Source organism: Cervus canadensis, chromosome 10 (genome assembly GCF_019320065.1).
Source record: "Cervus canadensis isolate Bull #8, Minnesota chromosome 10, ASM1932006v1, whole genome shotgun sequence".
NCBI lineage: Eukaryota > Metazoa > Chordata > Mammalia > Artiodactyla > Cervidae > Cervus > Cervus canadensis.
Window position 1 is genome coordinate 33,195,319 of NC_057395.1, and position 16,588 is coordinate 33,211,906.

General features: G+C 41.7%; 1 protein-coding gene across 4 annotated transcripts in view; it reads right to left on the bottom strand.

The window, feature by feature from the left end:
- Nucleotides 1–16,588, bottom strand: part of CUBN (cubilin) — a 281,074-nt gene that overhangs the window by 11,875 nt on the left and 252,611 nt on the right. For all 4 annotated transcript variants that reach the window (XM_043478782.1, XM_043478781.1, XM_043478780.1 and 1 more), the window contains 3 exons: nucleotides 11,119–11,327; nucleotides 1,185–1,347; nucleotides 616–821 (listed from right to left, as the gene is read on the bottom strand). In XM_043478782.1, the coding sequence (XP_043334717.1) occupies nucleotides 616–821; nucleotides 1,185–1,347; nucleotides 11,119–11,327 (578 nt within the window). The remainder of the gene's footprint in view (nucleotides 1–615; nucleotides 822–1,184; nucleotides 1,348–11,118; nucleotides 11,328–16,588) is intronic.

A 16,588-nucleotide genomic window follows, 5' to 3' on the forward strand; every position in this document is an offset into this window, starting at 1 on the left:
TGTACAACAGTGTGTGTGTGCATGTTACTTGCTCAGTCGTGTCCAACTCTTTGCGACCCCACAGACTGTAGCCCTCAGGCTCCTCTATCCATGGAATTCTCCAGTCAAGAATACTGCAGTGCGTTGCCAGGCCCTTCTCCAGGTCAACAATGTGAATCAGCCATAAGGATACCTATGTCCCTACCTACCTGAGCCTCCCTCCCACTCCCCCATCCCACCCCTCTAGGTCACTCCAGAGCACAGAGCTGAGCTCCCTGTGCTATACGGCAGGTTCCCACCAGCTATCTATTTCACACATGGTGAAGTATATATGTCAGAGCTGCTCTCTCAGTTCATCCCACCTTCTCCTTCCCTCTCCGTGTCCACAGGTCTGTTCTCTACTTCAGGGCCAGGCACTTTTGCCAAGACACCCAGAAGTTAAGTAGGCACATGACCTACAGACCAAGTTCAGGTTTCTTAATGCCTATAAACAGAGGGTGTCATAAAAGGCTAAAAAGCACATGAGGCTGGAAGTAACTTCGAGAACTTATCCAGTCATGCCCTCATTACTTCAAATGTTTTTGTAAATTCTGATGGAAAGGTTATAGATGTTACTGTCATTCATACACCTGTTACCTCCAGTGGGTCCTGAAACTCTAAGTAGTTCTGGTTGCAGTCTTGAGAGTGCAGTTGAAATGCCCACACAGTTATCTCGACCTGCTGACGTAGGGGAGCTTCAATGACCCAAGTACAGGTGGCAAGGGGGGCATCTGGGTCTGATGAATTGGGTGACGAAATACTTTGTGGGCTCCGAGTTGCATTAAATGTTCCGCCACAAGGCACTGAGATGGGAAATAAGAAACAACTTAGAAGACATTTTACTTGTAACTCATCACACATGTAATATTTAAAATTCTATTTTCCTTGTTCTTCCAACCCAAAGGAACTGTATTTATATCATTCTAGTAAGGATTTACATTATACATTCTTGACTAAGAATTGTACCAAATTTGTACCATGGATTAAACACAAAGTAATTAATAGGGTGTTTAGTAACTGACATTGAGCTTAGATAGTAATTAACATTGAGTTTAGTAATTAACATTGAGGTTAGTAATTAACATTGAGTATAGATATAATCATTATTTTGAGTGCATAAATACACATGTGTTTCATAACATGTAAAAATGTCTCAGTTTACTCACTGTCCATGATGGTATATGTAGCATTAAATCCTTCTCTTTCTAAACTCAGGTCACTGACAAATTGAACTGTAAGGAAGTTTCCAGAAGAGATAAAGGGGGCAGGTACGGTGGAACCACAGAATGTTCCAGCCAAGTTGGCATTTTCACTGTCCCCATCATATAACTGAAAAGAAAAACAGCTCATTAGTTATCCATTAGTCACAAAGAAGTTGCATATTTTACACTAAAATGCACATGAAGTTACAAGAGGTCATTAGTTAAGAATCTTACACTAATGTTCTTAATGCTGGTTTTAATTTAGGAACTGAATTGTTATTGAATCAATTACGCTACAATGATTTTCAGTAAAAATCTAGTATGATGGCCTAAAATTTTTTTCTCATTGGGAAAGTCATATTTGATTTAAAAAATAAAGTGCCATTAGAGCCACAAACCCATCACCACCTTCACCTCTGTCCTCACTAACGGCGCAGGTCCAAACCATTGCGACCTCTTGCCTGATTCTCATCGCATCTTCCCACGGATGCCCCCGGTCCTGCTCTTGACCCTCTACCGTCTGTTTTCAAATCACCAGCCAGAGGACATAGTTTAAGTGTTAGTCAGACCAGGTTGCTGCTCTGCTAAGAACTCTCCTAAGTCCTCCCCATCCACTCAAAGCCGTTACTAGGACCTCCGAGGCCCGATGGAACCTGCTCCCACTCCCGCTCCTGGACTTTGCCAACTTAATTGCCCCCACTGTGTTTGCTCTGCTCCTGGAGTGAAACAGGTGCTCCGCATCCTTGCTATTGTATCTGCTGTTTCCTTTGCCTGCAATGTTCTCCTGTTTATTCACGTGGCTTCATTCCCCTCTGTTCTTTTAGGTCTTTACTCAAACATCACTGACGCAGTAGACTTCCCTGACCACTCCCCTCCCCCATGTGAGATCTCAGTTTCCCCACCGGGGATCTAACCTGCACCACCTGCATTGGAAGCTGAAGTCTTAACCACTGGGCCACCAGGGAAGCCCCCCAAGTCATCTTGGTGTCAGTTAATGGCTCAAGCCTAGCACCTCCGCCATCCTCAACTGCCCTGTCTCCTTCTGAACCCCCACCTATTCTGCTCCACCTTCAACCCCTATCCCAAGGGCTCCATCTCCGGTGCTCCCACAGTGGTCCTCCATCTATACTGTTGTAACATTTCTCATAGCCCTGACCCCACAGAGCTTTCTCCCCCAAGCTGCCTGAACATCTGTAAGCTTAGAACAGGCAAAGATCCTGCTTGGCCTGCAATGTCCCCAGGGATCTCACTGCATCTTCAGTTAAACCCACCCTCTTTAGCATGGTCTGCCAGCCCCCTCTGGTCTGGCCTGGGCTGCTCGTCATGCTTGCCCATGCCTCTGAGTTATGCTGCGCTGAGTCACTCAGTCGTGTCTGACTCCTTGTGACACTATGGACTGGAGTCCACCAGGCTCCTCTGTCCACGGGGATTCTCCAGGCAAGAAAATTGGAGTGGGTTGCCATGCCCTTTTTCAGGGATCTTCCCGACCCAAGGATCGAACCCAGGTCTCCCTGTAACTCCTCCATCCCCTGGCAAGTCTCTCTGAGCTGCTCCTCCTGCCGGGAGCTCTCTCCTCAGCCCTTGGATGGCCCACTCGTCATCATGGGGTCTCTGCTCAGATGCCACCCCCTCAGAGCCCAACCCTACCTAGGGGGCACTCGCCCAGTATCTTCCTGCTCTCTTTTCTAACTATAACAAGACCTACCTTGTTTATTGCTTATTTACTTCTTCTGGTCTCTCCCCCATGAAGCATATAAACCCCTGGGTGGGCGAGGGGACCTCTGTCTATTCCCTATATGTCACTGGCATCCAGAAAAATCCCCAGGCACAGGAGCCTTCAGCAAATGTTGAAATTGTGAGTGTTTGTATTTCTTTCAAACACATCACTAGAAGAAAGTATTCTCCATCTGAGTAATCCCTATTGCACTGCTAAAACAAATATCTGTGTGCGGATTCAAACATGGAACTGATAACAGAACCATGGTGTGCTATTAAGCCTCAGCATTACCATGATCCCTGACATTATTTTAAAATTCTGGGAATACATCAAACAGAAATGGTTAAAAACAGTCTTGTCAAAATAAACACAAAAATAAATTTCCCACTAGAGGGCACTGTGTCTCTTCTTGAACATGATTTTAATAACATTTTAGATTTTAGAGCTGAAAGAGACTCGGGGGCTGAGTTATCTAATCCCCTCATTTTACAGAAGAGCAGATTTGCCAAGTTTTAGGCAACGTACTTTTTCTGGTAAACAAGTTAGGTTTTTATTATAACCATCGCTGCCTGTATAAAATCATGTTCATATCAACAAGCGTTTTTATTCTTGGTGCTGTGTGCCAGGCCTCCGAGCTAGGTTCTGTTTATACAAGGATGCATAAGCACTTCCCATACCTTTAAGACACTAATTTGACTCAGACTAATGAGAAGAGGTTCATAAATTAAATATATGTGTGTGTGTGTGAATTATACATAAAATAGAGAAAATATAAGTGCTATAGGAGAAAAGTGCAGTGTATGAGGGGAACTCACATGACTGAGTCAGGACAGACCCCACACAGACGCCTGAACTGTGAGTAGAGCCCTTCCAGACCGAGAAAACTGGAAGAGTACCCCAGGCAGATGCATCAAGGTGTGGAAGGCCACAGAAAGACAAAAGGCCTGACTTGCTTCAACACCTCCCCGCCCTGTGACCCACCGGCCTGGAGATTAGGTGAGAGAATAGACGTGGGGCCGGGGAGTTCACTGGGACAAGACTGATGCTTCATATGCTTCATGGGAAAAGCTTTGTATCTCCTACAGGAGTTGTAAGATCTGATTTGGGTTTTAAATGGATAAGTGGGCAAGGTGATGGAAAGAAATTACAGGAAGTCTCCAACATACAATCGAGTTCCATTCCAAGAGTGCGTCTGTTAAGTCCAATTTGTTCGTTAAAACCAACAAAGTTCGCCGAGGTACCCAATTAATACAATCAGCTATGTAGTTTGGTACTGTATGAGGTTTATGTAGTACAGCAGTGGCATACAGGGGCTGGCACACACTGGCTCATCTTTGAAAGTCCACAATTTGAAGGTCCGTACGTAGAGGACTGCCTGTACAACCATGCCCAGCCTTGAGCTGCTGTTCGCATTACTTCGCTCACTGCCTCAGTAAGATTTCTCCTAATGGAGCTGAAATAGGACAGATGATAGAGGCTTCTGGACTCCTGTGTAGGCCAGGCCAGGGTTTGTTCCCTGCTCTCCCATCCCTAGCGATGCCACGTCTCCACCGTGAACTTGGCAGGGCGGCTCTGTAGAGGCTTGCAGGAAGTGCACCGTGCAGATGCAGGACTGCAGATGGGGACTCTTACTTGGACGAGGTCAGCAATGGCACCCGGAGGACCGCCCTGACGCCCCGCGCCATCACCAGCAGCTGCGCAGTGCATTCTGGGAGCACACGTCATTGCCATACCTGCCTAGACCTGGAGCTTGAATTAAGTTCTAAGTCTTGTGGATGGAGAGAAGTGCTGAGAGGAATTCCGTATTTTCTCAGCTTTTAAACCTCTTTCACGGTGGTGCAGGTTAGAATCTATTTATGACCCCGAAGGAACATAATCTGGTGGAAGATAACTTCTGATGATAGCTACTGCCAGATCCTCCCTGATTAGAGCAGCTAAAGAAAGTAGGGAAGGGAATTTGGGTGTTTTAACTTCTATGAATTTTTAATGCATGAGGGCAAGAGGCTTTGATATTGGGCTTTAATTCTTTTTAAATTCAACTTCGTAATTTTCCCTGGTGGCTCAGATGCTAAAGAATCTGCCTGCAATACAGGAGATCCGAGTTCGATCCTTGGGTCAAGAAGATCCTCTGGAGAAGGGAATGGCAACCCACTCCAGTATTCTTGCCTGAAGAATTCCATGGACAGAGGAGCCTGGTGGGCTACAGTCCATGGGGTCGCAAAGAGTTGGACACACAACTGAGCAATTAACACTTTCATTTTCTTTTTCATAATTTTAGACATCAGTTTTCTTAGGACTTTGTCTCTGAACATTTTCCTGGGAATGTGATAACGGGAATTTTAATAGTCTTATTTGAAGACTCTCTATGTAGCATCTCAGAGTATCTCCATGAATTCTTTGATCTTACTGTGAAACTTCTGACAGAGTCTGCTGGACAACAGGCCTGGGTATAATTTGGAATGAGAATGAGAGTAGAGAGTAAATTTTTAGGTTTGGGGTTGAACTCGGATACTTTATAGAATCTTTTGGGGAAAATGTTATCTTGGTCCTAGTGGTTCTAGGTTTTTATTATAACTATCGCTGCCTGTATAAAATCATGTTCATATCAACAAGCGTTTTTATTCTTGGTGCTGTGTGCCAGGCCTGGTGCTGTATGCCTTGGCTCTAGAGCTTGGTCCAGGCTCTAGAAAAGCTTGCAAAGGAGCAATGAAGAGAATCAGCTCTAAATGCAGGCGTTTTTAATATAACAACAAAAGTGGTATTATTATATAAAATCAATAATATTACTAATATGATTATTATGTAATCTCAGGCTCTTTTCCAGTGCTTATGGCAGTGTTGGGAATATAGTAAGTACTCAAATTAACATTCATTGAATGAATGAATGGATAGTAGGTGCTATCTTATAAGGATGGCGACCAGACGCCTCCCTAATTACTGACCTTCTCCCCAAAACTGGACCGCCCCTTCCTCCCATGGCTGATCACAGACTGATGGCTGAGCCCAGTGGGTTAAGACAAAGGTTTTCCATGAGAATAGTACCATCTCCTAGGGAGTGTTTTGCAAAAGTGTGGTGCTTTTGGCTCATCGTGGTCTGAGGCTGAAACTGGCACTTAGTGTTTAGAAGGCAACTGCAGAATTCCAGCAAAATTCACAGGACAGGTGTGCACAGTGAAGATTTAGATATCCCACATACCTATGAATGTCCTGCCAGACACGTGTGCAAGAAAACTGTTTAAAATCATTTGATCCCAGAACCTAAGCTCATTCTGCATGTAAACACAAAAATATTTTGCACTGCTTTAGTAAGAACCAAGTTTCCAAGAAGGCAATTATTATATACATTGAGGGAAGACTGTAGTTTGTTTTATTTAGAACTATTTGATTTGAATTTTGGAAATTCATATTGTGGATAGGTACTGCTATTACCTTTTAAGTTGCAAATAGAGCCTATGTACTCATACCAGTCCAAATTTCTATGTATGCATTTGTTATGATTCCATACATAGGAAGGATTTTAGTACTTAATCAAGTGACTTAGCATAGTCATGTCAGAGCATTTGCATGTTGATACACACACTATTTTATGGGTTTTCCTTTTATTTCTCCTTTTCAAAGCTTTTAGCATAATTGTAAATTGAAATTATATACATGGCTAGGCTATGGCACAGATGAGCTTTCACTTCAGATGGTCAAAGGATCATTAGACAAGACTGGTTTTTCCAAGGGGCACTGACTGCATTGAGAAGAAGCTGGGCAGTATTAGAAAGAAGCCCCTCCTTTTCCAGTTCCATGTTTCCTAGCAAAGGAATGTCAGTTATGGTCACAAAGCTGAGTCCGCTTTGCTGTGTCACTCACTGCTCTCCACAAAGGAATGACTTAACTGAGGAATAGGCTGGGGTTCAGAAGCAGGGCAGTCACCATGCAGCTTGCTGCCCCTCTTCACCCACTTCTCTGTGATAACCAATCACCCACTGGAAACCTGCTTTTGTGCTGTTTCTCTGAAATTCAGCTCAGCCACCCCATCTAGAATGTCTTTCTGAACCCTGGAGTAACAGCGCTCATACTTCGGTTGTTTTGCTCTATTTTTCTGTGTTGATCACATTTATTGGCTTTGCCATGTTATTAGTCTCATCCACTTACAGTTCCACGAGGAAGCTTATCTCTGATTCTCACACCTCAAGTGCCAGGCACAATGCCCAACACATAATCATGCCACGTGACTCTTCAGGGAATGGATGTGATGTCAATTTCAACAGGAACCACTCAGTGAAATAACATAATTCTCTACTTATTGCAGTTATCTTTTTGTTGTTACTACTGTTGTAGTTGTTTTTCTTAGCCATCCTGGGTGGCTTGCAGGATCTTAGTTCCATGACCCAGGCCCTCGGTGGTGAAAGCCCAAATTCCTGACCACTGGACTGCCGGGAAGTCCCCTACTGCAGTTATGTTAGTAACTTTCCAAGTCAACCCTTTCAAAACAATAATGATATAATTACAAATGAATAATGGATTTGGCATGTTTTCACTTAAATATCTACCTACAGAATTAAATTAACTTTTCTAAAAACTGATTTGATTAGAATCTCTAAGAAACAGTCTAAAATGAGCCCAGTGTCCCATTTATCACAGTGAATCTCTTTAATAAAGGTACCTCCAGGCCTCACATTCCAAGAACTGTCCTGTGATCTGCCAGATTCATATAAACTGGAAACAGTGCCAATTGAGGGAAACTGCTTTCCCAAAAAGGAAAACAAAAGTAGATCTGAGCAGAATTTCTTTTAAAAAAGAAAGGGCATTTTATATTGAAGCCAGATAATAACTCCTTGTTTTCAGTATTGTTATGTCTGTCCTAAATAGCTTGAAAACATCTCTAAAATTAATAGTTCTTTTAATTTAAAAAAATTTTTTGCCACCCCATACAGCCTGTGGGATTTTAGTTAGTTCTCCAACCAGGGATTGAACCTGGGCCCTGAGCAGTGAGAGCAGAGTCCTAACCAGTGGACTGTCAGGGAGCTTCCAATAGTTCTTTTAATTGTATTATCAAATCACACATAGAAACATACCTCGAGACTAAATCCAGTCAGCCTCCTCCTGGCACAACCACATTCTAAACATCCCCCATGTATTTACATTCATAATAATGTATATGTAAATCAATTATTCATAATATTTTAAGATAAGGAGATCCTACAGCCTTCATGGCCATGTAGAGTCACCCAAAATGAGAAAAAAAGAAATAAATTTATTTACAAATTATATGACAGGCACAGTGCTAAATACTCTAACATACCTTATCTTTTATCCTCACGACAGTCTTGCAAGACAGGTACAACTGTGTGATTTTGTTTGTTCATTTTTCAACAGATGGAGTGATGAGAATCAGGGACATTAGGAAATTTGTCAGGTGGCAAAGTTGGGTTTGAGTCCATATTACCTGCCCTGAAAATGTATTTATCCTTTGGTAAAATTAGCGCTCAAACAGCCCTGAACATCAGCTCATTGCTGCTCTGGCCACTCTGGTCTCATTCCAGACAGGAAGAATTCACCCCGAACTGACATTTCTTGTTATCTGTAGTCTTTCATGTATTCCTTCTGATCTGGCTTCTGTCCCAATACTTTATTTAAATGGTTGTCATCCAATCTAATGAGTTTTTCTTTATCTTAACCTTTCCTGGCCTCTAATTTACAATTTAATAGTACTGACCATCCATCCTTGGTAAAAGCCTTTTCTCCCTTGACTTGAGGGATAACTGCATTATTACGGGTTGGCACATTTTTCTGTGACTTGTCTGTTTCTCATCCTGATTCTTCTGTTCTTTCCAGCTGTCTCACCCTGGACCTCTCGTGGAGCTGAGCGGGAGCCTGGCTATTCAGTGCCATGCTGTCTCTCAAAGAAAGCATCTCTCCTGATTCGAGAAACTCTCTCTGCTGCCTTCTCTCTATTTGTGTCGCTGCCCCCTTGCTGGAGCGCTGGCATTCTCTGTCCCCGGGCAATTTCACTTGTCAGCCGTGCCATCATCCAAATTAAACTTATTCCTGCAAAACCATGGCCTCCTTCTAAGAGTACTGACATTCTTTTGGTCTTCTGGGCATGGCGCTTTTCACAGTGAAAATATAAGACAGTCTACAATTAAGTGCCCTGGTAGCTCAGACAGTAAAGCGTCTGCCTACAATGTGGGAGACCCAGGTTCGATCCCTGGGTCAGGAAGATCCCCTGGAGAAGGAAATGGCAACCCACTCCAGTAGTCTTGCCTGGAAAATCCCATGGATGGAGGAGCCTGGTAGGTTACAGTCCATGGGGTTGCAAAGACTCAGACATGACTAAGCGACTTTTCTTTCTTTCCTATAATTAAGTGCTCAAATGTATATTTTGTCTATGACTTTTCCTCCCTTTTAAAACCAATTTCTGCAAAATTTAAGATGATTTTTGAACTTAAGTTCCTCTCACATCCAACTTGTCATCTGCACTATCTCTGCACCCTTCTCACTTAAAGGTAATTTCTTCCTGGGCTCCTAACTCCAGCCTCTCCCTGGACCATCCACCCAGAATGCTGAGTCATCTTTCTTAAATACTCTTCTCATCTTATCACTCATTGGAAAACGTGCAATCACTCCTTATTTCCAACTACATAAAATCTAAATGCACTAACTTGATGTTCTAGATCCTTTATAATCTGGGCATTTCTCCACCTATGCAGTCTTATTTCTTGCTCTGCTTTAACAATAATCTGCCCTGATAAAGTCAATCTCTTCACTCATTCAACTTCAATGCCTTTTTTGTACATCTGCCTCACCTAGAATGCCCTCAGTCTCAACTTGAATAAGGGTTCTTTTCATTCTCTGTATCTTTCTTGTTCACACCAAATCATCCTGACCCATCCTCCCTTTCAAACTTGCACATGGCTTCAAGCCTTGGCCCAGTGCACTTGAATATCAACTCTCCTGAACTACCTGGTGTTGATTCGCATGTATCATCCTTTAACTGTGCAATCAACTTTAAGCTACTCCTGAACAAAAATAGTGCCGTGTTGTTTACCCCCAAGAGTGTAGTGGTGTATATTGATTGATGCTGCTTAGCACTTTTAATCTAAATGCATATAGCCTGATAAATACAATGATTTAATATTAAAGAGTCATTTAAATATTAAAAAGTTTCTTGATTTACTTCTAATGGGACTTCAGAAGTAAGATTTTTTCACATATAAAAGTAATATATTAAATAAGTAAATATCCAAACTTTAAAAATAGATAAAGGAAGGAGTGATGATTTGCATATAGACACTGTGATTTATTTTAGATTTTGTCTAAAATCCTTTGACAATGTCTTTCCAGATGATGCATTGTGCCATAAATTGTCTCTTGACAAGGCTTGGAGGAACAGTGAATCTTAATGTTAGAAGCTACACAAAATTTTTGACTCATTCCTGTTAGAGATTATTTTGATGTGAAGACAGGGCAGTTGCAGTATCATTCATTACACCAGAGGACCCCCAACCCTTAGGCCATGGACTGGTGCTGGTCCATGGCCTGTTAGGAACCAGGCCACACAGCAGGAGGTGAGCAGTGAGCAAGTGAGTGAAACTTCATCTCTATTTACACCTGCTCCTCATAGCTCTCATCACCACCTGAGCTCCGCCTCTGATCGGCTGCAGGATTAGATTCTCATAGGAACATGAGCCCTAATCCCCAAAGTCAAGGCAGAATATCCTGAGATTGCCACAGAACAGAAATAAGAAAGAAAGTGAAGTTGCTCAGTCGTGTCCACCTCTTTGTGACCCCATGGACTGTAGCCTACTAGGCTCCTCTGTCCATGGAATTTTCCAGGCAAGAATACTGGAGTGGGTTGCCATTTCCTTCTCCAGGGGATATTTCCAACCCAGGGATTGAACCTAGGTCTCCTGCACTGCAGGCAGATGCTTTAGTATAACAAATATAATGCATTTGAATCATCCTGAAACCATCTTCTACTGCCCTCCTCCATGGAAAAATTGTCTTCCATGAAACCCATCCCTGGTGCCAAAAAGGTTGGAGACTGCTCCTTTATATCATCGAAGAACAGGTCATTTAAACAATTAATAGTACTCACAACTTTCAGGACTTTATGTGTGGTAAAAACTGGAATACATCATGAAAAAGTCTGGATTAGAAGACTCTTGTTAAGGAACATAATAGCCTTACCTTGACATAATCATAAATGCATCTTCGCAAAGTAGTTGCTGCCTCCAGAGCAAAGGTATGGAAGGTGAGTTTGATGAGTTTGTTCACGGGGGCAGTGATGAACCACACACAATATAAATTCTTGTCATACCTCCCATTAGAATCAGAATCAGGGGACGCAAAGGTATGATCTGAACCTGTCAGATAACCACCACATCCTTGCTGAGGCCCTGTGTTAAAACAAAAAAAGACACATCAATACGCAGAGCAAAGAAAGTGAATCTTAAATTTTATGTGGAGGATTTTTAAAATCATATAGTTTCTTTTTTCTGTCACACTTTGATGAACATTATCAGGTTGTTTGCAGGCTTCATCGAGCTTATGCAAGCGCGGGTGCCCCCTGCCTTAGCTTCTTTGTTATTTATTTCCTCTTCAATTACTGATCTGTCAGCCTCTTCCAACTCACATCTAGTTGCCTACAAAAGTGGGTAAACAGATATGGTCCTACATGCATTTTTACAATGCTTGATATGATTTACCGGAGTTTTTTCTACCCTTGCAAAATCCAATTTTATACAAAATAAAGTGTTTTGCATAACAAAACTGATGGAAACTGTGAACACGTTTTACCTTTATGTTCTGCTTTCATGAACACTATCAGACTGAAAACTGAATTTAAGAAGAATATCCCCCACATGCCAAGAAAACTGACTCTCAACATATCTTTTATTTAAATAGCCTGGTAAGAAGAGACTGAGAGGCATTTAACACTCCATTCCATTTAATATTAAACTGTACTCTATATTTGAGTCTTTCCTTTTCCAAAAATAGGGGGAAGCTGAAGAAGAGGAACTTTGAGAAAAATATCTACTTTGAAGTGAAAACTCTGAAATTCAGAATAAAAATACAAAAGAGATAAAGAATACTGTCAGTGCTTAGCTATGAAAAAAAATATGGCACAGACTCCTCAGAGCACAGGATTTAGTCTTTTCCACTCCACAGCCTAAGCTGATGCTTTGGAAAGGAAGAAAAACTTTATTGGTAATTTTTAAAGGAATACATGAGGCTGAATTAAGGTCAAAACAGCTCTAGGGTGAATGGAGATGAAATAGGCATTCAAAGTAGTATTCATAAAGCTTGCAATCTACACAAATACTCAGCATTACAAGTTGCATAGTTAAATTCACTGACACTGGTCTTTCATTTATTTATCTGTCTCATTTATTAATACTAATATTAATGTTAATGTTAAAAGTGAAAGGGTTGCTTTTAACATTAGGGGGCGCTATGGTTCAGGACTTGGCTCTTGGCAGGAAAGGCAAACAATGGCTGCCGACATGGGATGCAAAAGCTATCAGACGCTCAGAGCGTTTTCCAGCATATGCGCCTTATTTAGTAAGTCAAGCTACCCTGTCATAGCTTCTAAGTCAAGTACAACTACAGATTATTTGCACGGTCAGGTGTTTCCTGGAGTCGACATGCTTCCAAACTCCCAGTCCCTGATATATCCATAAGCAGCATCTGGAACAAAATTATCCTGAAACCCTAAGCAATGCTGATCACTCTATTCCTATGAAAGTGAAGTGAAAGTCTCTCAGTCGTGTCCGGCTCTTTGTGACCCCATGAACTATATAGTCCATGGAATTCTCCAGGCCAGAATACTGGAGTGGGTAGCCGTCCCCTTCTCCATGTTATCTTCCCAACCCAGGGACTGAACCCAGGTCTCCCACATTGCAGGCAGATTCTTTACCAGCTGGGCCACCAGGGATTCCTAGGAAACAGGTCTGCAAAGTGAAGAAAAATAAGGCGATTGCATAGTTTTTGCTCCAATGTGGACTGATTGTTACCGAAGGCAACCACTTAAGCTTATTAAAAAGCCTGACGCGGAAGAACAATTACTAAGGGTATTAATGAATTGAGAAATTTATTTACCTATTAAATAATGTTTTGTTAGTCAAGGAAATATATTTATTACTTCTTCATTTTTATTGGTGTGTAGTTCGTTTACAGTGTTGTGTTAGTTTCAGGTGTATAGCAAAGTGAATCAGTCACACATATACATATATCCACTTTTTTTAGATTCTATTCCCATATAGGCCATTATGGAGTATTGAGTAGAGTTCCCTGTGCCATACAGTAGATTCTTATTAGTTACCTGTATTTATATTTAGTGTCGAGATGGGAAAAGATGAATGGTATTCCAATAGCAGTGATGTCATAAATCAATAATGATGATACCATTTAGAAAATCACAGGTGACATAAAAGTGGCAGAGGTGAATTTTGCAAGAAAGGGAAACTATTACTTCTGGCCAAGAGGATCCAGAATGTTCAAGGAGGAGATGACATTTGATCTGTATCTTAAAGGATAAATAGGACAAGAGCATAGAGAAATGGGGTTGGTATTGGCAAGTCCAGGCTAAAAGAGTTTGTAACCAAAGGTTAAGTGGACAAGGATTTACATTTATAGAATTTGATCTATAGACTTTATTCTATAGCTACTAGGGATTCACTTGAAAGGTTTTTGATCAGAGGAGTGGTAGGGTCAGAACGAATGTACTTTCTCATCAAGTCCAACCTAGACATGCATCTGGAGGAGATGAAACCAGACCTGACGACATGGCTGTGGTCTGGGCTGGAGAAAGTAGGGGAACTGCAGAGTTGGAGGAAACGGTTTCCTGTACGCAGGAAAACCGGACTGCTGGGCTTTAGTCTATTAATACATCAGCTCTAACAACTAAATGCTATTTTTTTAAAAACTTAAGCTATGTTTTAATCACCACTTGCTTATTAATTGTTACTAGTTAATAAGGATAGAATGACAATTATACTGAGCACTGCAAGTGCCATTATACACACTTATTGCTGATATATACAAGATAAGACACACACTTATCAGATACAAGACTACTCCTACTGCTACTACTGCTACTAATGTCTTAAGAAAGAGACACCCTGCCTTCGGGGAATCCCAGGGCAGAATCTGCAGCTCGCTGATGTGCACTGGCACAGGCTTAGTGGGAAACTGTGGGATTCCGAACTCTTCAGTCTGTCTCTGCAGCGCTCTAGAATGGACAGAGTATATTTTTCTGTCCACTTGATGCTAGAGTTGACTATGTGACTTGCTGGAGACATTGAAATATCTGCGGTCATGAAGTAGGAAGAGCACATTTAAATATGCTGATGCCCTTTGGCTTGGACTTTTGTGCCTGTGTGATCCACCAAGAGCTCAGGCCCTGGGGACTTGCATGGGAAGCAGACCTGGCCCTAGCCTGTACTATAGAGCCAAACACTCAACTTGCATCTGGAAACAGGCAGGCAAACCAGCCTGAGATCCATAAGTAATAAAATGAATATTCCAGGTTTAAGCCACTGCATTTTGGATGGTCTGTTATACGGCATTATTGTGGCAATAACTGACCAATACAAAAATAGCTTTTTCCAGTTATCAAACTATAATAGAGTGCATTGACTCATAAAGTGAACACACAGAATAAAGAAAATGGAGAACTAAAATTATTGTCAGATAATCCTGGCCCAAATAGTCAAATAATTGAAGTAAATATAACATTATATGAGTGAGTTATATAATTCATATTCTATATATTCTATATTATATGAGTAAACATATTGTATGAATAAATAGTCAAATAATTGAGGTAACACAATATGATATGAGTAACTATCTTTCAGTGTTTGTGGCATAGGAAATGGAATGGTTATACTTGCTCTGATTCCCCACTTTGATATTTAAACATAGCATAACTGCTCTGTGCTTCTGCCTCTTCAAAGGCAAAATGAAAATAGAAGCCTATGTCTTTGAGGAAATATAAAGACAAATATTAACAAAGGAAGGGTTCTTTACCAAAAAGTACTATTGCCATGTTACTATTTCTGAATTTCAACAATAGTAGGATACAGGGGAAGAAAAAGGCAGAATTCTGTAACAATGAAATAGTTTCATATGTTTGTTTACTATATTCATATTTTAAAATTCCTTTTTTTTTTGAGATAGTCTATGACTTTAACCTTGACATGTTCTTTAGCATCACAAACTAACCATCTTCCTTGTTACTACTCATTTTTCTGCCGCCGAGCCAACTCCCACCCATCAGCAACTTCCTCGTCAGTCCAGCTGTGTCAGAAGCACTCTGGAAGACCCACTCTGTGCCAGAGAACAAATGTCACTCTGACCTCCTAACTAAAGAAGAAACACTTTCTACAAAAGAGCTCTGTCTTTAAAGAAAGGAAATGTTGGTTGGGCTTCCCTGGTAGCTCAGCTGGTAAAGAATCCGCTTGCAATGCAGGAGACCCTGGTTCAGTTCCTAGGTTGGGAAGATCCCCTGGGGGAGGGATAGGCTACCCACTCCAGTAATCTTGCCTGGAGAATCACATGGACAGAGGAGCCTGGTGGACTACAGTCCGTGGGGTTGCAATGAGTCGGACATGACTGAGTGACTGAGCACAATGTTTGGCTAAAGAAATATTGGAAACACAAAACTCATAGAAAGCATTGAGATCTGGGTCCAGATCTACTTAATTAAAAATCAGTAACTGAATCCTTAATTGTCTCCCTCCAACTATGAAACTTCAGAGTGAAGTTTAAGCCAGAATAAATCTGATGATAAGAAATAGCTATCTTATCTAAGAGAAAACATCTGGAAGGCTTCAGTGGAGGCAGATACATTTCTAAACAATTATCTTGAGAATTGACATTTCTGCAGCTGACATTGGAGGAGGCTGACATTTTATAGAGGTCGTCTGGAAAGGATCTCCATCCATCTCTGGACAACCGCTACTTGGACAGATGGTGGTGGGCCAGCTGGACTTTCAGATAAGGATCGGCCTGACTTCAGGCATTTTCCTGTTCCCCAGCGTGTAGTTGAAGGGAGCAAAACATAAGCACAGGAAACAGAACACAAATGCATTTAAAGCTGGTGCCTTAGGGAAATGGGAGTTCCATAATCCTGTCTTTGAGTACATCTTACAATGATTTTCAAAGCTGCAGTGTATAATTTCTCTACAGCAGTGAATTCATTTAAAAAGTTCAACTAAGCTTCAGATGAACATGTCTTGTCTTTTTCACTAAAAGTAAATTGGAGTTGTTATTCTACTCCCTGGGCTTCCCTGATAGTTCAGTTGGTAAAGAATTCACCTGCAATGCAGGAGACCTGGGTTCAATTCCTGGGTCAGGAAGATCCCCTGGAGAAGGGAAAGGTTACCCACTCCAGTATTCTTGCCTGGAGAATTCCAAGGACTGTATAGTCCATGGGGTCACAAAGAGTCAGACACGAATGAGCAACTTTCACTTCACCACTTCACTTCACTTCATTCTACTCTCTAACCCTAAACATCACCGACTCCAAGGACATCACTTCAGTCACTCAGTTGTGTCCAACTCTTTGTGACCCCATGGACTGCAGCACGCCAGGCCTCCCTGTCCATCACTAACTCCAAGAGTTTACTCAAACTCAGGTCCATTGAGTCAGTGA